Source organism: Bufo gargarizans, chromosome 2 (assembly GCF_014858855.1).
Source record: "Bufo gargarizans isolate SCDJY-AF-19 chromosome 2, ASM1485885v1, whole genome shotgun sequence".
In the NCBI taxonomy this organism is placed as follows: Eukaryota; Metazoa; Chordata; class Amphibia; order Anura; family Bufonidae; genus Bufo; species Bufo gargarizans.
The window spans coordinates 229,209,611-229,232,325 of record NC_058081.1 but is presented as its reverse complement, the minus strand read 5'-3'; the positions used below and the strand labels follow the sequence as shown (position 1 = coordinate 229,232,325).

The window sequence follows — 22,715 nt, the reverse complement described above, 5'->3', positions numbered from 1 at the left end:
TATATGTAGCGTAAATATGAATAGTATGTAATTTAGTAATAATTTAGTTGGAAGCTTTACATTTTTGGTTACCAGATTATGTGGTTTACATTAAGGAAAGTAAGGAAAAAATCTGGATGAATTATATGGTAATACTGTATTATAGTTTTATAACATAGTGATATCAATAGTGTTAACAATATTACCACTTATATTCTCCTTAAAGGAGGAGGGGTTTGCGAAGAGGTTGCTGGGGAAAGGTCCCCTTCAAAAATTTGCTGTTGGGCCCAGTCATTTTTACGCCACTGCCTCCCCGCCTACTTAGCATGATTTTTTTCATTTTTTTTCATTTTGAAATTTTGTTCTTATTTGTACATGTCAAAAGTGCAAAAAGTGTCCCACCTGCCATAGGTACAGCATGTCCAAAAAACCCTTCCATTGAAAGACTTAATCTAAAATAAATTTGTTAAGAAGCAGCGCATCTTAATATATTTTGTGGAGCACAGCCAGCACAAACTCTGCAGCATCTGAAATCTAGGCCAATGTGTCAGGCCAAGGAGTCCCTGCACACTTCTACCACACCCTGCCCACTTGTTATAAAATTGCATTGAGCAACAGAAAACAGGAAATATTTGTGCAAAATGCTGATTGTGCAACCATTTGTGACTCTTTTATGCCAAAAAATGGTTGCATAGCATGAATTAATGTGCCCATGTGCAATAATATGCGTGAATTTTCTGTTTTTAGGGTGGGGTCAATAAGATGTACCATGGAGTTCGTGATTATGATCCAAACATCCCTGGAGTGCACTTAACCATGGAAAAGGGAGACACAGTGTTCTTTCACCCCATACTTATCCATGGATCAGGAATGAACAAGACGGCTGGCTTCAGAAAGGTAAAACAGACTGCACCACATAAATAGTAACCGCAAAATAACCTAACATAAGAACAATGTACTGTCCAAATTTGCCAACCTTCCTTTCAACTGAACTGAAATTTACAGACAGCCTAAAATTTTTACAGACATACATCCCACCCCTTTTTAGACGTCATGCCCTCTTTCCACTCTTCTAAAATGCCCTTGAATCAAAAACTCCCCAGAAGAAAAATTATTGTTCAGTAGTTAAAAATAAAATATGGCAGCAACATATCGAAAAAAACAACAATTTTCAGGTGTTACATTCTCGCCACTCTATTCTGAGTGATTTGTTTATATGGCTGCAGTGAGGATGCCTGTGACGTGCTGGACTTTCTGGCATCATTGCTGCTGCCATGTAAACAAAGACTACAAGAAAATTTAGACTAGCACATTCATAATCGCAGCTGCATATCCATAACGCTAACATGCAGAAGCAAACAAAAACAGGTATGGCAGTACAACATTTCACATACAAACAATAAAACTATAAGGATCAATCTAACTTGGGGGGGGGGGGGGGGGGGATAGAAGCTCTTTTTTTTTTTTTGATCAAACCTGTGTCTGGCCCATCTATCAGGCATTAATAAGGTTTTGTTTGCTTCCTGCATGTTTGCCTTATGGATATGCATCTGTGATTATGAATGTGCTAGTCTAAATTTTCTTGTAGTATATATTAAGGGTAGCTGCCTCTTTTAGATTGAGCACCATCTGCCTGGGGCTTCTGAGCAGAGTATACAGGTAGCTGACTCCTACACTACCCTGAATATTGTAGGCTTAGTCCAGGAGAGGCAGTTCTGTTAGTGTTAGGGACCCAACTGCAGAAGCCACCTTGATGCCTGGTAGATGGGCCCGACACACATTTGATCACAAATGTGCACAAAGAGCTTCTATTTTTTTTTTTTTTCATTTATAGTAGGTGTAATACCACTTTAAGTTAGACTGATCCTTATTTTTCAGTTTTCTTGTTTGTATGTGAAATGTTGTGCTGTCATACCTTTTTATGTAAACAAAGACTGACAGGAATGTAATGGGCAAGTGTGCACATCCGTCACAGTGTTGGAGATGTGTACACTGATGTGCAGGTGTATGCCATGTGACGACTGCAACCAGTCCTCAGCGTTAGATCACTGGTTGGTGATTGGCTGCAGCAGTAACATGCCATATACCAGCAAGTCCTTGCTGCAGTTTATTAACAGACCAGAGCTGCAGAAAATGGCGCTAAAGAAATAGGTGACACATATGTGGCTGGACATTATATTCACCAATACCAAACATACAAGATGACACAGCACCGCATACCTCTTAAATCCAGTGTCGTCCCCCTGATGTAGATATTCTCTTTTCTCTTCTTCTCTATTTGGCCCAGTTATTTCAGCTACATCTTCTCTCAGCAGAGTTTGCCAAAAATAAACTTTATATTAAAGGGGTTTGTCCGAGTTATTTTTTTGTTCTTTCTATATTCCTAACTAGGCAAATATAACAACTTTTCAATTAACTCACTTTATCTGCAGTGCCTGGTTTATCGGATTTGACTGAGGGTCACATGACCTGTGATGTCAGCTTCTCTCCCTGCTCTGATAAAAAAAGTTTGTTTACAAGCCTGAAAAAGAGTCATCACTGTAATGGCCACCTCGCCCCCCCCCCCCCCCCCCTTCACTGCCGGGCTGTCTGCTCTCTCCTAGGATTCTTAACCCTTTTACAGCTGCACAGACTGGGTAGCTGCAGCAGTGACCACTCTGGGCACAGGAGCTGACAGACTAGAGAGAGCATTGCACAAGAAGGTAGGGGGAAGATCCTGTGTGTATTAGCAGTGTCATTATAGAGGTGGGACTTGTTCTACACTTACAAGTTGCTGTTGATTCTCCCAGCACTCAGGGCAGCTCTTGTATCCACTCCCTTAGCAGTGTCATTATACAGCTGGGACTTGTAGTCCTACACATACAACATGCTGTTGATTCTCCCAGCAGGCAGACATGTCACTCAGGGCAGCACTTGTATTCACTCCCTTAGCATAGCAGGGGGAGGGGCAGAGATGGTTTGTATTGCATGTAAACAAAGGGCCAGAAAAGAAACAGGGAAATTAGGAAATATATATATATTTTGGATAAAACTTGCTTAGCTTAGTTATATATTGCTGCCCATCAGATTTTTTGTGCTATATATTTTTTTTTTTTCATAACTCGGACAACCCCTTTAACCACTTTTCTATAATCCTCCTCCTCTTCCTGGTGCCCCAAAAGTGTTATCCTGCTGCTACCCCCAATACTGTTCCCACTGTGCTCCCTAATGTCCCCAGATATTCTACTGTAGAAATCACTGTGCCATATAGGTAGGCCCCCTATATTCACAGTGCTCCCCAAAGTCCCAGTAATACTAATAATTCTCTCCCAGAGTGCCGTGCTGGGCTTTCCATCAGGGGTGTATGTTCAAATATCTGAAAACTTCATTCAAACATATACTGTGATCTATTCACTTCAGTGAGGCAAATGGAGTCCAAAGGAATAAACTTTGGTCTGCATTTGACCTGCTTTCTGTTTTGTATTCCTTTTGGACTCGATTTGCCTCATTGAAATGAATAGATCAGTCGCGATATGCATCTGAATTTCAGGTGTAGTAATATAGCAAGCTGCAGGGTGTATTAGGGTACACAATTCATGGGTAGAATATGAAGTTATATAATGTCAGAAGTATTAGTTATGTCGAGCTTTAGGGTACTTTCACTCTTGCGGCAGAGGATTCCGGCTGGCAGTACCGTTGCCGGAACTACCTGCCGGATCCGGCAATCCAGACGCAAACTGATGGCATTTGTCAGGCGGATCCGTCTGACAAATGCATTGAAATACCAGATCAGTCTCTCCGGTATCATCTGGAAAAACTTGTCCAGTATTTTTTTTATTTTTTTTTAAAATTTTTAAAGGTCTGCGCAGACCGGAAAGACAGATCCGTTTTGCTGTAACTCTTAATGCCGGATCCGGCACTAATACACTACAATGTAAATTAATGCTGGCAACAAGTGATCAGTATTTTTGGCGGGAGAGAAAAATGCAGCATGCTGCGGTATTTTCTCCGTCCAAAAACGTAAGAGGGACTGAACTGATGCATCCTGAACAGAATACTCTCCATTCAGAATGTATTAGGCTAAAACTCATTTTTTTTCCAGTATTGAGCTCCTGTGACACGGAAAACAAAAGCGCTAGTGTGACAGTACCCTTAGATTTAATGCTATTTATATTGTCCGTGTGGAATAAATCCCTGTTTTTATCTTGTGATTATAGGCTATTTCCTGCCATTTTGCCAGCTCAGATTGCTACTATATAGATGTCAAGGGAACAAGTCAGGAAAACATTGAGAAAGAGTTTGTTGAAGTGATAAAGAAACAGCTTGCAATGGAGTCACTTAGGACCTTAAAGGTATGACATTACGCCGTTACATTATTCGGAAACTAGTTTTTATTATTTAAAGGGGTATTCCAGGATTCTAATATTGATGGCCTATCCTGAGGAGAAACCATTAATATCTGAGTAGCAGGGGTCAGACCCACTCCACGATCACCAGCTCTGTCCAATTCATAATGGGTGGAGCTGGTTACTGTAGTGCTGCGCTCATTCACTTCAAATGGCGCAGCGCTGCAGTAACTAGCTCTGTTCACTACACAGTAAAGTAAGAATGTATGATGTATGTAATCATGCTTCATTTATTACACTGTGCGATCTTGTTTCACAGGTAATTTGGCTCAATTGCCTAAAAAGACATTTAGTAGATCACTGTTCTTAAAGCCCTGTTCACACTGGTGTCAAGGCTTATGGGTTTCATGGACACCATGGTGAACCTGTCTTACAACTGAACCATTTTGCAAAGGAGCCTCACAGATCGGCTCTATTGACTTGTAATGAGCCTATCAGGTTTCATATTTAGGCCTCATGCATACGACCTTAGCAGTTCCGTGCGAATATTGTGTCCAGCAAACAGCGGATCTGCAATATACACGCACTGGCCGTGTGTTCACCGTATCACGGGTGCGGACCTATTGACTTGAACGGGTCCGCAATTCGGAAGGTGCGCTGCGGAATGGAGGCACAGATCAGACGCACTATGGAGTCCCTCTGTGGGTTTTCTGTCTGTGCCTCCGCACCACAAAAAAAGGAGTGCATGTACTACTTTTTTGCAATGTAGACCGCGGGATGCAGTATTGCGGGCCCCATTCACGTAAATGGGTCTGTGTCCGCAGGCGGTGAGCACGCGATCAGTGCCCGTGTGTTGCGGACCGCAAGCTGCAGCACAGGGTCGGCCGGCACACATTCATGTGCATGAGGCCTTAGACAGCTGTAATCTCTCTGAAATATTATCTGATTTCTTTGCTTTTGGGAACTTCTCACTGAGACTGGATGTGTCCTACAGCAGAGCTGTCAATTGTTTGGACTGACAACCAGCGTATATTACTAGCTGTAAATCTGGACCAGCAAAAGTAATGCATATATTAGGCTGTACAAATAATTGCTTGCACCCAGTGAGGTACAATACAGATGCATCCATTCTTACTCAGTGTGAGCCATTGTAGTGCCTTATCTCTTCATTAAAGACAACAAAAGCCATTGAAAGAGTGTATTTATTGCATCATTGTTATACAGAAAGTGCAGCAAGAGAACAAATAAGAATGGATACATCTGTACATATTTTGATTTTAATTTTGGGTTTTGCTGAATTACCAGTACAGATTTATTTCAAGAGTTTGTTATTTTTAGTTGTTGTAGTTTGTCACAGCAGCATTTTGTCTCTGACTTTTTCTTTTTGCTTCAGGATATATGGATGGCAAAAGCACGAGTTGTACAAGGAGAGAGAATCAACCTGTAACTGGTGTTCTGATTTCCTTGTGCCACAAAGAACGCTTGTCCTTAAAATGTCTCTATCGTTCTCATTCTCATGTTCAAGATCTGAAATTATTTCTTGTGTAATTCAAATGACAAGCACTTGGTGAAGGGAAATATGATTTTACTTTTTAACTGCTGGTGGTGATATGGGGAACAGATTTGTTTAATATCTTCAGGACACAGGGCGTACCTGTACGCCCTGTGTATTTCCGATCACCGCCGCGCGGCGGACGGTGATCGGAAGCTGGTGTCTGCTCAAATCATCGAGCAGGCACCTCTGCTAAATGCGCGGGGAGGGGGCGCCTGACCCCCTCATGTTGGTGATCGCCGCACACCGCAGGTCAATTCAGACCTGCGGTTTGCGCCTTTTACCTATCGTGGTGGCGGCTGGCGGCGGTGCCATCGGGTCCCCATGCGGCTATAGGGGAGACCCGATGGCATGGAAGGCAGTGCAAAGCCTTCCTGAGGCATCGCCGCTGCCTTCCTGTGACGTGCCTGTGAGTTCCAGCACCTTGGATCTTCCAGGCCGGAAGCTGTATGAGTAATAAACACTGTATTACTCTTACAGCCAATGCATTCCAATACAGAAGTATTGGAATGCATTGTAAAGGATCAGACCCCCAAAAGTTGAATTCCCAAAGTTTCAAGTAAAAATAAACAAAAACGTCATTTTCCCCAAATAAAGTTAAAAAAATAAGGGGAAAAAAGTATACATATTAGGTATCGACCTGCTCTATAAACATAACATGACACAACCCCTCAGATGAACACTGTAAAAAATAAAAAACAAAAACTGTGCTAAATAAACCATTTTTTTTTGTCACCTTACATCACAAAAAGTACAACAGCAAGCGCTCAAAAAGGTGTTTGCCCACCAAAATAGTACCAATCTAACCGTCACCTCATCCCGCAAAAAATGCTACCTGAGACAATCGCTCAAAAAATAAAAAAAACTATGGCTCTGAATATGGAGACACTAATATAATTTTTTTGTTTTAAAAAAACTGTTAGTGTAAAACGTACATAAATTAAAAAAAGTATACATATTAGGTATCGCCGCATACGTATCGACCGACTACCGTCAGATGAACACCGTAAAAAATGTCAAATAAAAACTGTGCTAAATAAACCATTTTTTGTCACCTTACATTGCCCAAAAACTGAAAAAAATATGGCTCTCAGACTATGGAAACACTAAAACATGATTTTTTTGGCTTAAAAAATGAAATCATTGTGTAAAACTTACATAAATAAAAAAAAGTATACATATTAGGTATCGCCGCATCCGTGACAACCTGGTCTATAAAAATATCACATGATCTAACCTGTCAGATGAATGCTGTAAATAACAAAAAATAAAAAAGGTGCCAAAACAGCTATTTCTTGTTACCTTGTCTCACAAAAAGTGTAATATAGAGCAACCAAAAATCATATGTACCCTAAACTAGTACCAACAATACTTCCACCCTATCCCGTAGTTTCTAAAATGGGGTCACTTTTTTGGAGTTTCTACTCTAGGGGTGCATCAGGGGGGCTTCAAATTGGACATGGTGTCAAAAACCAGTCCAGCAAAATCTGCCTTCCAAAAAACGTATTGCATTCCTTTCCTTCTGCGCCCTGCCGTGTGCCCGTACAGTAGTTTACAACCACATATGGGGTGTTTCTGTAAACTACAGAATCAGGGCCATAAATATAAAGTTTTGTTTGGCTGTTAACCCTTGCTTTGTGAAAGTAAAAAAAATATTAAAATGGAAAATCTGCCCAAAAAGTGAAATTTTGAATCTCTATTTTACATGAATTCTTGTGGAACACCTAAAGGGTTAACAAAGTTTGTAAAATCAGTTTTGAATACCTTGAGGGGTGTAAATTCTTAGATGGGGGTCACTTTTATGGAGTTTCTACTCTAGGGGTGCATCAGAGGGGCTTCAAATGGGACATGGTGTCAAAAAACACTGTCTAGCAAAACTTGCCTTCCAAAAACGGTATGGCATTCCTTTGCTTCTGCGCCATGCCATGTGCCCGTACAGCAGTTTCCGACCACATATGGGGTGTTTCTGTAAACTACAGAATCAGGGCCATAAATATTGAGTTTGGTTTGGCTGTTAAAATTGTCAGCTATGTCTGACTATTATATTCTTGGTCATCCTATATCTGATTACAAGGTACATCCACTAGAGGGCACTCTGCACTTTCATCTGTTGTCCTCTTAATTTATTCTGTTATAGCATAATCTATGCCCAGACAGTGCTCACTGTTAATTGCACAGTGTGCTGCCTTCTGGCAGCGATTGCCTTAGTGGACTGTATTACTATTCCTCATTTGACTATCACATTACTATAGATTCAGACATACGCTGGCTAAAAAACACACAGTTATCACTATCTGCCTCCCGACATGTTTCGCCAGGAACTTGGCGTCTTCAGGTGTATGGGCAGTGGATTGTGTGCTGGGGGCGGAGCCAGGCTTATAAAACCTCCCTATGTGTGTACCGATCTCCTGGGCCATTGTGTATCTTTGTTACAATGCACTGAAAATAGGCGGCCTATCAGTGTATGTCTGGCAGATAAAGCTAACTCCTCCCACTCACTAGTTGACCTATAGGCTCAAAGCTGCGCTGTTGGATTGCGCTAATACTTGATGCCTATTTGCTCCTGTGGTAAGTCATTGCGCATGTCCAGATACTTGCTATCTAGCTTGGTATAGATCGTGTTTTTACGCGTACTTCCGCAAGTGTGACGCATAGCCTATGCGACACCGAGTCCATTGCGTGTCTGCGCATGTCATATGACTTAGTCATTTACGATCCTAGAATGAACTGCGTTTGCTCACAGTGATAGAGCAGGTATCGTGGATTTTCAATGCGCACTTATTAGGATTAGGATGTTTGTAGTCCTTAGATGTACTGCATCTGCTCGCAGTGATAGAGCAGGTATCGCAGATTTCTATTGCGTATGCGTTAGGACTTAGTTTCTGCTTGATAAATTGTCATTTCTATCTTGAGTTGTCTTTTGACACAGTGGGGTGCTGATTCTTTATATGACTCATTAGTCTAATAATATCTATTTATCCATATATCCATTTATTACTGAAGTATTGTTTTATTATTAAAGATAAATGTATTGATGGATTGAGTAAGCTGGCATTTCCTGGACAATTTGGGACTATTCTTATTATTTTGTTTTTTGACACTTACTGATTTTATTTATTTGATTTCCTTAGTCCATATTATTGTCTTAGCTGTGATTCTACGATCTGGATCAATGATAGAATTTTCCCCTTTGTCCATCTTTATCCAATACATTTATATTTACTGTTTATAGTTTTTTTTTTTTTTTTTTTTTTTTTTGAGCCTATAGGTCAACTAGTGAGTGGGAGGAGTTAGCTTTATCTGCCAGACATACACCGATAGGCTGCCTCTTTTCAGTGCATTGTAACAAAGATACACATAGGGAGGTTTTATAAGCCTGGCTCCGCCCCCAGCACACAATCCACTGCCCATACTCCCGAAGACGCCAAGTTCCTGGCGAAACATGTCGGGAGGCAGATAGTGATAACTGTGTGTTTTTTAGCCAGCGTATGTCTGAATCTGTCAAATGAGGAATAGGAATACAGTCCACTAAGGCAATCGCTGCCAGAAGGCAGCACACTGTGCAATTAACAGTGAGCACTGTCTGGGCATAGATTATGCTATAACAGAATAAATTAAGAGGACAACAGATGAAAGTGCAGAGTGCCCTCTAGTGGATGTACCTTGTAATCAGATATAGGATGACCAAGAATATAATAGTCAGACATAGCTGACAATTTTAACTTTAGAGGTTCTAGATACTATTATCATTTTTTAAGGACAAGAAATAAATGTTACATTTTAATATCAATGACACGTGTAAATCTAGGGACACCTATGGTCCTAAGGACCAATTGTAAATAAAATTATATAATAGTCCCAACACGTGTCAGGGAGCTATATGTAAAATAAGCTTGGTTTGGCTGTTAACCCTTGCTTTGTAACTGTAAAAAAAGTATTCAAATGGAAAATTTCCCCAAAAAGTGAATGGGGTCATTTTTGGGTGGTTTCTATTATGTAAGCCTCACAAAGTGACTTCAGACCTGAACTAGTCCCTAAAAATTGGGTTTTTGAAAGTTTCTGAAAAATTTCAAGATTTGCTTCTAAACTTCTAAGCCTTGTAAGCCAAAAAATAAAATATAATTCCCAAAATGATCCAAACATGAAGTAGACATATGGGGAATGTAAAGTAATAAAAAATTTTGGAGGTATTACTATGTATTATAGAAGTAGAGAAATTGAAACTTGGAAATTTGCAATTTTTTTTACAAATTTTGGGTAAATTTTTTTATTTATTTTTTATAAATAAAAATGTATTTTTTTTTTCTTCATTTTACCAGTGTCATGAAGTACAATATGTAACGAAAAAACAATCTGGCCTGGATAAGTCAAAGCGTTTTAAAGTTATCACCACTTAAAGTGACACTGGTCAGATTTGCAAAAAATGGCCTGGTACCTAAGGTGAAATAAGGCTGTGTCCCAAAGGGGTTAAGGGCTAAAGATCAGATCCTCTGCTGATCGACTGTTTGAAGCATTCCTGTGAGTGCTACAGCCTCAAACGTCAAATAAAACACTGGAGACGCTGGATAACCATATTATGCAGAGGAATGTCACTCTGCCTCTGGTCTCCCTGCCCCAGCCTCAGAACAGAAGAAAATGCTTGGCACTCTGACATAAAATGTCGGTCTGGTGCTCAATGATAGGGAGATTTACCACGTGCAATAGTCAAAATCACCATGACACTCAGTTAATTAGCAAACAAGTGATAGTTTATTAATCCATCCAGCAAGTGCCGAAGCACTTTGGTCTACAGTACTTCACTATTGGGATGCTCCTTGTGTTTTTCCTTTTTGAGAGTGCGGTGCTTCACAGCTGGGAACAGTGATGGACTATACCAGTGGTGAAATCGAGAGGGATCTTCAAAATCTCGGAGTGGATGTGGTAACGGTTATCTCCATCGAACCATTGTTTGTCCTGTAGAAGCAGCGCAAGTCTGGCACTGCACATTGTTGATGATTTGAAGTTGACCTACTTTTGATTGGACTTTTGCGGTGCTCATGTTTAGAGACTGATGAATTAGCTTTTTGTGTTTTACAAAACACTCACTGTCTATACACATTAAAGCGATAAATGACAATTGCACTAACCACTATTTGTTTTTAAGGTTTCAGCCAATGTAGGAACAGTTAATGTTTTTGACCTATTTGTCTGGGACATAATTAAAACTGAATATTTTGCCAAATAAGCCGATGTTTGTCCTTTTTTGTTCTTTTAACCCCTTCACACCCAGCGCCATACATGTACGGCACGCTGATTGGGCAGTGCAGGATCTGCGCCCGCCCGATCAGCAGCAGGGGTCTGGCAGTCACTGATAGCCGGACCCCTGCTGTATGCGCCGGCATCGGTGAAATCACCGGTGCCGGCGCATTAACCCCTGCACAGCCGTGGTCAGTGCGATGTCCGTGCAGGGAGGAAGCAGCCATCAGGTCTCTGCGCTTCTGTGACGGGGACTCGATGGCAGGGAAGGCAGCCCAATGCCTTCCTTAACCACTTCAGCCCCGCTAGGTGAAACCCCCTTCATGACCAGGCCACTTTTTACACTTCGGCACTACACTCCTTTCACCGTTTATCGCTCGGTCATGCAACTTACCACCCAAATGAATTTTACCTCCTTTTCTTCTCACTAATGGAGCTTTCATTTGGTGGTATTTTATTGCTGCTGACATTTTTACTTTTTTTGTTATTAATCAAAATGTAACGATTTTTTTGCAGAAAAATGACATTTTTCACTTTCAGCTGTGAAATTTTGCAAAAAAACCGACAGCCATATATAAATTTTTCGCTAAATTTATAGTTCTACATGTCTTTGATAAAAAAAAAATGTTTGGGCAAAAAAAAAATGGTTTGGGTAAAAGTTATAGCATTTACAAACTATGGTACAAAAATGTGAATTTCCGCTTTTTGAAACGGCTCTGATTTTCTGAGCACCTGTCATGTTTCCTGAGGTTCTACAATGCCCAAACAGTAGAAAACCCCCACAAATGACCCCATTTCGGAAAGTAGACACCCTAAGGTATTCGCTGATGGGCATAGTGAGTTCATAGAACTTTTTATTTTTTGTCACAAGTTAGCGGAAAATGATGATGATTTTATTTTTTTTATTTTTTCTTACAAAGTCTCATATTCCACTAACTTGCGACAAAAAATAAAAAATTCTAGGAACTCACCATGCCCCTCACAGAATACCTTGGGGTGTCTTCTTTCCAAAATGGGGTCACTTGTGGGGTAGTTATACTGCCCTGGCAATTTAGGGGCCCAAATGTGTGAGAAGAACTTTGCAATCAAAATGTGTAAGAAATGACCGGTGAAATCCGAAAGGTGCACTTTGGAATATGTGCCCCTTTGCCCACCTTGGCAGCAAAAAAGTGTCACACATGTGGTATCGCCGTACTCAGGAGAAGTTGGGGAATGTGTTTTGGGGTGTCATTTTACATATACCCATGCTGGGTGAGAGAAATATCTTGGCAAAAGACAACTTTTCCCATTTTTTTATACAAAGTTGGCATTTGACCAAGATATTTTTCTCACCCAGCATGGGTATATGTAAAATGACACCCCAAAACACATTCCCCAACTTCTCCTGAGTACGGCGATACCAGATGTGTCACACTTTTTTGCTGCCAAGGTGGGCAAAGGGGCACATATTCCAAAGTGCACCTTTCGGATTTTGCAGGCCATTTTTTACACATTTTGATTGCAAGGTACTTCTCACACATTTGGGCCCCTAAATTGCCAGGGCAGTATAACTACGCCACAAGTGACCCCATTTTGGAAAGAAGACACCCCAAGGTATTCCGTGAGGGGCATGGCGAGTTCCTAGAATTTTTTATTTTTTGTCGCAAGTTAGTGGAATATGAGACTTTGTAAGGAAAAAAGAAAAAAAATGAAAAATCATCATTTTCCGCTAAATTGTGACAAAAAATAAAAAATTCTAGGAACTCGCCGTGCCCCCCACGGAATACCTTGGGGTGTCTTCTTTCCAAAATGGGGTCACTTGTGGCGTAGTTATACTGCCCTGGCAATTTAGGGGCCCAAATGTGTAAGAAGTACCTTGCAATCAAAATGTGTAAAAAATGGCCTGCGAAATCCGAAAGGTGCCCCTTTGCCCACCTTGGCTGCAAAAAAGTGTCACACATCTGGTATCGCCGTACTCAGGAGAAGTTGGGCAATGTGTTTTGGGGGGTCATTTTACATATACCCATGCTGCGTGAGAGAAATATCTTGGCAAAAGACAACTTTTCCCATTTTTTTTATACAAAGTTGGCATTTGACCAAGATATTTTTCTCACCCAGCATGGGTATATGTAAAATGACACCCCAAAACACATTCCCCAACTTCTCCTGAGTACGGCGATACCAGATGTGTGACACTTTTTTGCAGCCTAGATGCGCAAAGGGGCCCAAATTCCTTTTAGGAGGGCATTTTTAGACATTTGGATCCCAGACTTCTTCTCACGCTTTCGGGCCCCTAAAAAGCCAGGGCAGTATAAATACCCCACATGTGACCCCACTTTGGAAAGAAGACACCCCAAGGTATTCAATGAGTGGCATGGCGAGTTCCTAGAATTTTTTTTTTTTTGCATAAGTTAGCGGATATTGATTTTTTTTTGTTTTTTTTCTCACAAAGTCTCACTTTCCGCTAACTTAGGACAAAAAAACCGCAATTAGACTTACCGGTAATTCCGTTTCCTTGAATCCACCATGACGGCCCACATTGAGATTGACCCTTGACCTCTGTAGGGGCAGGAACACATAGAGAGTTTAAGAACCCCCCACCCCTCCACCTCCTCAGTGCTTTACAATTACCCGAAAAGGTGGAACAAAAGTAAAAGGATATTGATCCATACCCTTAAACTCCTGCATGAATATGCAACATAAATCCCAAAAATCTTTTTTTTTTTTTTTTTTTTTAATATATTTTATATATATATTTTTTTTTTTTTTTTTTTTTTTAGGGACGGGGAATAGTATGGGCCGTCATGGTGGATTCAAGGAAACGGAATTACCGGTAAGTCTAATTGCGGTTTTTCCATTTCATCCACCATGACGGCCCACATTGAGACATATCAGATAACTAAATGGGTGGGGATATCGCCTGTAGGAACCTTCCGGCCGAAAAGAGCTTCATTTGCGTCCGGAAGATTAAGACGATAGTGTCTTACGAAAGTATTAGCACTAGACCAGGTTGCGGCTTTACAAATCTGGTCCAGCGAGACCCCTCCTTTCTCGGCCCAAGAGGAGGATGTGGCCCTAGTAGAATGGGCTTTAACATTACCAGGACAGGGTTTGTTCTGGATCTTGTAGCAACATTCAATAGTGGATTTGATCCATCTAGCTATGGAAGACCTGGCTAACTTCTTTCCTTTATTCTTCCCTGAAAACTGAATAAGGAGATTGTCATCCACCCTAAAATCTCTGGTAGAATCCAGGTAACGGATAACTATGTCCCTGACGTCCAGGAGATGTAACCTATCACTAGACCCTGCCTGATCGGACCTAGGGATAGAGGGTAGGAAGATCTCCTGCTCTAGATGGAAAGGAGAGACTACTTTGGGGAGAAAGCCTGGGTCGAGAGTTAAACGGATGTGATCCTTGTTAATTTGGAGGTAGGGCTCTCTACATGATAAAGCCTGGATCTCCCCGATGCGTCTGGCTGAGGTGATGGCGATCAGAAAGGCAGTCTTAAAGGAAAGGTGTTTTAACGAGATCTCCGATGAAGGTACAAATGGAGGTTTTGTTAAGCCCTCTAGTACGGTGTTAAGATCCCAGGTCGGAATTCTGGATCTCAGGGAGGGTCTCAACCTAGCAACCGCCCTGAAGAACCTCCTGATCCATCTGTGGTTGGCCAGGCTACAGTCATAGAAGGAGCTTAGGGCAGAAATTTGGACCTTCAAAGTACTAGGTCTAAGGCCTAACTCAAGGCCGCACTGTAGAAAGTCCAAAATTCTGTTGATGGGAGGAGAGGTGGTGTCTGGGCGCTCAACTCCTAACCAGGAACAGTATTTCTTCCAGATCTTGAGGTAGATGGAGGAGGTCACCTTTTTCCTACTTGCCCTCAGAGTACATATCACCTTTTCCGAAAGTCCTCTGCTTCTTAGTGTCTCGCTCTCAGGATCCAGGCTGACAGCCTGAACATGCCTGGGTCTGGGTGAAGAAGAGGGCCCTGGACCAGAATGTCCCTCTGGAAGGGAATCTCCCACGGATCCTCCAGCGATAACTGTCCTAGAGTGGAGAACCAACTTCTCTTTGGCCATAGAGGGGCTATCAGGATGAGAGTAGTCGGTTCCTCCAGAAGCTTCTGGACAATCCGAGGTAATAGTGGTATTGGGGGAAAGGCGTAGGCTAGTCTCCAATTCCAATGTATTGATAGAGCATCTATTGCCCATGGATTGTCTCCTGGGTTTAGGGAGCAGAAACAGTCTACCTGCGCATTTTTCCTGGTGGCGAATAGGTCTACCTCTGGACAGCCCCACCTTTCTGAGATCTTTTGGAAGATCTTCCTGTTCAGAGACCATTCTCCTGGGTCTACTGTCTCTCTGCTCAGAAAGTCTGCTACTGTGTTTTCGCAGCCCCTTAGGTGGATGGCGGACAGAGATAAAGTGTTTACTTCTGCCCAGGAGAAAATTCTTTTTGCTATCTCGCCAAGAGGCCGTGATCTTGTTCCCCCCTGGTGACGCAGATAGGCCACCGTTGTAGTGTTGTCTGACATTACTCTTAGATGTTGTCCTTTTAGAAGGCACTCTCCTTTTAATAAAGCTTCCAGGACTGCGTAAAGCTCTCGGTAGTTGGAAGATCTGTCTCTTATTTCGGCAGGCCAGGTACCCTGTAGAAGATGATCTCCTATCTTTGCTCCCCAGCCTCCGAGGCTTGCGTCCGTAATTACCTGAATGACGGGATGATTCCGCCACTGAAGGCCCCCTAGCAGTCTTCTTTTTACTTTCCACCAGTCCAAATCTGTTTTTACAGACTGAGGGATCCGAAAGACCCTGTCCAGGCTTAACTGTTTTCCGTCCCAGATAGTTAGGATCCAATTTTGGATTATTCTTGTGTGGCTTTGGCACCAAGCCACCGAGGGGATGCAGGCAGTTAGGCTTCCTAGGAGACTCATGGCCTTTCTGATGGAGCAGTTGCGAGCCTTCTGGAATGTTCTGACTTTCTCTATCAGGGCAGTAGCTTTGTCCTGAGGGAGGAAGGTCATCAGTCGAGACGAATCTAATTCCACGCCCAGGAACTTTATTCTCGTGGACGGGGTTAGGGTGGATTTTTTTATATTTATAATCCATCCGAGGCTCCTTAAGAGTTCCGAGAATCTTTGGGTCGCCGAAAGGTTTTCGGATTCTGTCTTGCCCAGGATTAAGAAGTCGTCGAGATAAGGTATAATTGTGATTCCTTCTTGACGAAGGCAGGCCACCATCTCTACTACGATCTTTGTGAAGACCCTGGGGGCCGAGGAGATACCAAAAGGGAGGGCGACATATTGGAAGTGATGTATAGACCTGTCTGGTCCTCTTAGAGCGAACCTTAAATACTTTTGGGAAAGATGATGGATGGGGACGTGGTAGTAAGCGTCCTTCAGATCGATTGATGACATGAATGCTCCTTTTGGAATCAGAGGGATTGTGGATGGGATGGTCTCCATCCTGAACCTCCTGTATAAGATAGACCTGTTTAGGGGTTTTAAGTTTATTATCGTGCGAAAGGATTGATCTGGTTTTTTTACTAAAAAAAGACTGGAATAGAATCCTCTTCTTTCCTCTGGGATAGGAACCTTTCGTATTACCCCTAGCTCTAAGAGGTCTTGGACTCCCTGCCAGATTTTCGGGAGATCTGATCTGCTCTGAGATGTAATGCAGTATCTTTTTGGGGGGACTGATGTGAACTCTATCCTGTAGCCCTGGGAGATTATATTTAGCACCCAGGGATTTGAAGTTACCAGACTCCAGGAGGATAGAAAACCCATCAGTCGCCCCCCTACCCTGGCGTCATTGCTGCTTCGGTTGCCTATTCTGGGGATTGAGGATAAAGCCTCTTCCTCTCCCCCCTTTTGGATAACTCCATCGGCCAGACTTCCCTTTCCCCCTGTAGGATCTCTGCTGGGGCTGGTACTGCCGAAAGGGCTTCTTTTTTGGTTCTTTGTCCTCTGGAAAACCCTTCTTCTTGTCTGCTGCGCCCTCTAGGATTTTATCCAGAGTGGGGCCGAAGACAAATTCCCCTGAAAAGGGGATAGAACAAAGCTTGGCCTTGGATGCCTTGTCTCCGGACCAGGCTTTCATCCATAAAGCCCGACGGGCAGCATTAGAAAGGGCAGCATCCTTGGCGGAAAATCTGATTGATTCTGCCGACGCATCGGCTAAAAATGCCGTGGCGGAGCGGAGAAGGGGGAGAGATTCCCTGATCTCTTCTCTTGGAGTCTTGTTCTTCAGATGTTCGTCTAGTTCTCCAAGCCATATATACATTGCTCTGGCAACGGATGTAGCGGAGATGTTAGTTTTTACCCCAAACATCGCCGCTTCCCAGGATTTCTTAAGAAGGCCATCTGCCTTTCTATCCATAGGATCACTTAGCTGAGAGGAATCCTCAAAGGGTAGGGCGGTCTTTTTTGCTACCTTGGATACTTGCAAATCGACCTTAGGCGTCTGGTTATATATTTTACTTTCAGACGGGTCAAAGCAGAGCCTATTCCTGAATTCTTTAGGAACGCCAAGTCTCTTCTCTGGATCTGACCATTCCTCTAATATCATTTCCTTTATATTTTCATTGATGGGGAAAACAATAGGGAGACCTAGCTCTAAGGCCCCCAAACATCTCATCCTGAACCGTACGGGGTTTAGGAATATCTTCAATACCCATAGTGGACCTGACTGCTCGGAGCAGCTCTTCCATTTCTTTAGCGGAAAAGAAGTATCTTTTATCCTCCTCCAGAATCTCTCCGTCCGACAAGGGTTCCTCATTAGGAAATTGTCTGGACGAGGCAGAGGCCACTTCAACCTCTTCACCCTCAGAGGAAGAAATAACGGATATTTTGCGCTTCTTAGAAGGGATGGGGTCGCTGGCAGGAGTAGATAAGGAGGCTAAAGAGGACTTAATCTCGTCAGAAATAAAGGACTTCATCTCCGAGAGTATATCTGGTTGCTCCTCTTTCCAAATCTCCGAAGTGCAAGGTTTGCATAGTCGCTTTTTATAATTTTCGGGGAGACGCTTGGAACAAGCACAGCATTTTAAGGGCTTTGTTTTAGATTTTAATTCCTTGCTGCCCTGCAGAAGGAAGCAACCAGATAACCCAGCATCAGTAAATCAGGTTTACAAGAAACTGAAATATATACCCCCCCGAAGGGGACTCACTGTGCTGGAGGCAGAAGGATCGGGACCTTCCTGGCGGGGAGCAGGTGTCTCAGACATCGCGGTGTGACAGGTGAGGTGCCGAGAGGAACCGCGGTCTTCTTTTTAAATTTCCCGGCGTCTGACGTCATCAAGCTGCGCCCTGCATGACGGCGAAGGCCTGCGCCGCACTAGCCTACTAAGAGAGGCGTGCGTCGCCCGGCCCGCCCATAGAGACGCTCCATGCGTCGCACCTGCTCCCCCTGCCGGACGCCGGAGCTCGGTCCTCCGGAAGGAAAGGACGCAGAGCGCCGCGCGTGCTGAGAAGCCGGCACCTTCGACTGCATCCACAAGGAGGGAAGGAAGTCCGAAGGTATGGGGAGGACCACAGGCCTCGGCATAAGCCAAGACGAGGGTCCTCGATGCTCCTAGCTGGCCAGCCTTGGCCCCTGCCGCGGGAGGCCAGCTGGAGAACCTGTAAGAAAGATACGGTTATTTCATCCTCCATGAAGGAGGAACTCTCCACGTGTTGGCCCCTGTAGGGGCAGGAAAGCACTGAGGAGGTGGAGGGGTGGGGGGTTCTTAAACTCTCTATGTGTTCCTGCCCCTACAGAGGTCAAGGGTCAATCTCAATGTGGGCCGTCATGGTGGATGAAATGGAAATTTCAATCTTTCATGGACTCAATATGCCCCTCACGGAATACCTTGGGGTGTCTTCTTTCCGAAATGGGGTCACATGTGGGGTATTTATACTGCCCTGGCTTTTTAGGGGCCCTAAAGCGTGAGAAGAAGTCTGGAATATAAATGTCTAAAAATGTTTACGCATTTGGATTCCGTGAGGGGTATGGTGCGTCCATGTGAGATTTTATTTTTTGACACAAGTTAGTGGAATATGAGACTTAGTAAGAAAAAACAAAAACAAACAAAAAATGTCCGCTAACTTGTGCCAAAAAAATGGCTGAATGGAGCCTTACCAGGGGGGGAGTGATCAATGACAGGGGGTGATCAATGACAGGGGGGTGATCACCCATATAGACTCCCTGATCACCCCCCTGTCATTGATCACCCCCCCTGTAAGGCTCCATTCAGACATCCGCATGATTTTTTACGGATCCATGGATACATGGATCGGATCCACAGAACGCATGCGGACGTCTGAATGGAGCCTTACAGGGGGGTGATCAATGACAGGGGGTGATCAGGGTAATCAGGGTGATCACCCCCCTGTCACTGATCACCCCCCCTGTAAGGCTCCATTCAGACATCCGCATGATTTTTTACGGATCCATGGATACATGGATCGGATCCACAGAACGCATGCGGACGTCTGAATGGAGCCTTACAGGGGGGTGATCAATGACAGGGGGGTGATCAATGACAGGGGGTGATCAGGGAGTGTATATGGGTGATCACCCGCCTGTCATTGATCACCCCCCTGTAAGGCTCCATTCAGACGTCCGCATGATTTTTACGGATCCATGGATGCATGGATCGGATCCGTAAAAATCATGCGGACGTCTGAACGGAGCCTGACAGGGGGGTGATCAATGACAGGGGGGTGATCAGGGAGTTTATATGGGGTGATCAGGGGTTTATAAGGGGTTAATAAGTGACGGGGGGGTGTAGTGTAGTGTAGTGTGGTGTTTGGTGGGACTGTACTAGCCTACCTGTGTCCTCTGGTGGTCGATCCTAACAAAAGGGACCACCAGAGGACCAGGTAGGAGGTATATTAGACGCTGTTATGAAAACAGCGTCTAATATACCTGTTAGGGGTTAAAAAATTCGGATCTCCAGCCTGCCAGCGAGCGATCGCCGCTGGCAGGCTGGAGATCCACTCGCTTACCTTCCGTTCCTGTGTTCACAGGAAATCTCGGCTCTCGCGGGAGGACGCGTATATGCGTCCACCCAGAAGAGCAGGACCGCCGGCAGGACGCAATCCTGCGTACGGCGGTCCTGAGGTGGTTAAGCATCGTGGCTGTCTTCCGTGACAGCTTGTGAGATCCAGCCCCCTGGATCTCACAGGCAGGAAGGCTGTAAGTGTATTACAGTGTGTAATACACTTACAGGCAATGCATCACAATACAGAAGTATTGTGATGCATTGTAAAGGGGATCAGACCCCCAAAAGTTGAAGTCCCAGAGTGGGACAAAAAAGTAAAGTGAAAAAAAAATAAAATAATAAGTTTAAAGGGTTTCTACCACCAGAAATACTGTTATGTAGCTGACTGACATTAGTGATGCACCCATGTCAGCACTACATAACAGTATGTTTCTAACGTTAGTCCCTGCAGCCATTTGTTAAAAAAAACTTTTATTATATGCTAATGAGCCTCTAGGTGCTATGTGGGCGTAAAATCAGCACCTAGAGGCTCCGTCTACTCACCCTGTATTCCGCCCAAGTCCAATGTTGTGCCCGCCCAGCTCCTCTTGATTGATGCCACTGTTCCCTGCATCGTTGGCAAAATCCCGCGCCTGCGCCGTTCACTTCAGTCTTCGGCCCAGTGAGTGAATGATGCGATCCTGGTGCCGGCTTCCTCACTGCGCCTGCACCAACTACGTCACAGTGAGGAAGCCGGCATCAGGAGAGCGGCCTTCACTCACTGCGCCGAAGACCGAAGTGAACGGTGCAGGCGCGGGATTTCGCCAACGATGCAGGGAACAGTGGCATCAATCAAGAGGAGCTGGGTGGGCACAACACTGGACCTGAGCGGAATACAGGGTGAGTAGACGGAGCCTCTAGGTGCTGATTTTACGCCCACATAGCACCTAGAGGCTCATTAGCATATAATAAAAGTGCTTTTTTTTTAACAAAAACGGCTGCAGAGACTAACGTTAGAAACATACTGTTATGTAGTGCTGACATGGGTGCATCACTAATGTCAGTCAGCTACATAACAGTATTTCTGGTGGTAGAAACCCTTTAGAAAAAAAAGTTTTTACAAAAAAAATTTAGTTAAAATAAAAGTCCTTTTCCAAATAAGGAAAAAAAGAAAAGTAGACATTGGGTATATCCGTAGCGATATAGATAGAGAGAGATATATAGCCCCACAGGTGAACACCGTAAAAAAGATAAAATGAATGCAGTGTCAAAAAAGCTATTTTTTGGTCACACTTTATCACAAGGTGTCATAGCAAGCAATAAAAAAGTCATATGCACCCCAAAATAGTGCCAATTAGTGTTGAGCGAGTATGCTTGGCCGAACTGCTGTTCGGTTCGAGTATCGCTATGCTCGGCACATTGCAGTGTTTTGCCGAATACTGCGTGTGCTCAAGTACAATTTAATACAATGAAAGTCGATGGGAGACGTGAGCATTAAACCAGGCACCCCCTGGTGCCTGGTGAGAGGGTGTCTGGTTAACAAAAAAAGGTTAGAAATTGATAGAAACCCCATCAAAATGATTTGGAAACAGCATTAGGAGGATGGCTGGATGCATCTTGGACTCCTATTACCTATGACATACAATAGACAGTTAGCCTCAAAATTGCTTCATATCTCTTGGGTGGACCTGCGCACCTAGATTAATATCTGTCACGGTGGACGTGCCCTAGATTAATATCTGTCACGGTGGACGTGCACTCAGTATAACAGATAACGCACCAACCAGGCTCTGGACGAGAGACAGGGGAAGGGTCACCTCCTAACTAATCCCTGACCTCTTTCCCTGCACTGCTCAGCCCACATGCAGACCTTGAAGGTAGGTGTGATGTGTCCTCCAGCCTGGGCTGAAAAAAAACTGAATTCCCTGAGATGGTGAAGTGGGGAAATAGGAGCAGCCTGCTCGCACAGAACCTGGATGGGATAGATGACACAAACAACCAAACTAGAAATGACACTTATCTTCCAGAGCTGGAGCAGACAGCCAACCTTCCCTCCAAGCTTCCCAGACCACAATGATTAGTATAATCCGCTCAGAACACTTGGCTGGAGGCCATTTAAACTAATGACTCCACCCAGTGCACCTGATGAGAGGCGGATCCAGCACGGCACCAAAACAAACACTAAATTCGTGCTGATATCCTGGCCGACCTCCGCACATCGTCAGAGTGGGGCATGACAGTACCCCCCCTTCTACGGGTGACCTCCGGACACCCTGGACCAACCTTATCCAGATGGGACCTATGAAAGGCGCTCACCAGTCGGCTGGCGTTGACATCTGACGCCGGAACTCACATCCTCTCCTCAGGACCGTATCCCCTCCAGTGTACCAGGTACTGGATGGAACCCCGAAGAACTCTCGAGTCGAGAATCCTAGAGATCTCAAACTCCAAGTTTCCCTCGACTAGAACAGGAGGAGGAGCCAATGGCGATGGTACCACTGGTTTCACATATTTTTTTAGTAAAGACCTGTGGAAGACATCATGGATCCTCCAAGTCTGCGGAAGATCCAGCCGAAACGCCACAGGATTGATCACCGCTGAAATTTTATACGGACCAACAAATCTTGGACCCAGTTTCCAAGATGGCACTCTCAACTTGATATTCTTAGTGGACAACCACACCA

General features: G+C 43.9%; 1 protein-coding gene across 3 annotated transcripts in view; it reads left to right on the top strand.

Moving 5' to 3' along the window:
- The window catches only part of LOC122927829 (phytanoyl-CoA dioxygenase, peroxisomal-like), a 69,334-nt gene extending 58,255 nt beyond the window's left edge, over positions 1 to 11,079 (top strand). For 2 of the 3 annotated variants that reach the window (XM_044280090.1, XM_044280092.1), the window contains 3 exons: positions 727 to 876; positions 4,176 to 4,310; positions 10,176 to 11,079. In XM_044280090.1, the coding sequence (XP_044136025.1) occupies positions 727 to 876; positions 4,176 to 4,310; positions 10,176 to 10,253 (363 nt within the window). In that variant the 3' untranslated portion in view covers positions 10,254 to 11,079. Of the gene's footprint in view, positions 1 to 726; positions 877 to 4,175; positions 4,311 to 5,697; positions 6,414 to 10,175 lie in introns of those variants that run through there. The other variant, XM_044280091.1, reaches the window with a different exon arrangement.
- The last annotated feature ends 11,636 nt before the right edge of the window (positions 11,080 to 22,715 follow it).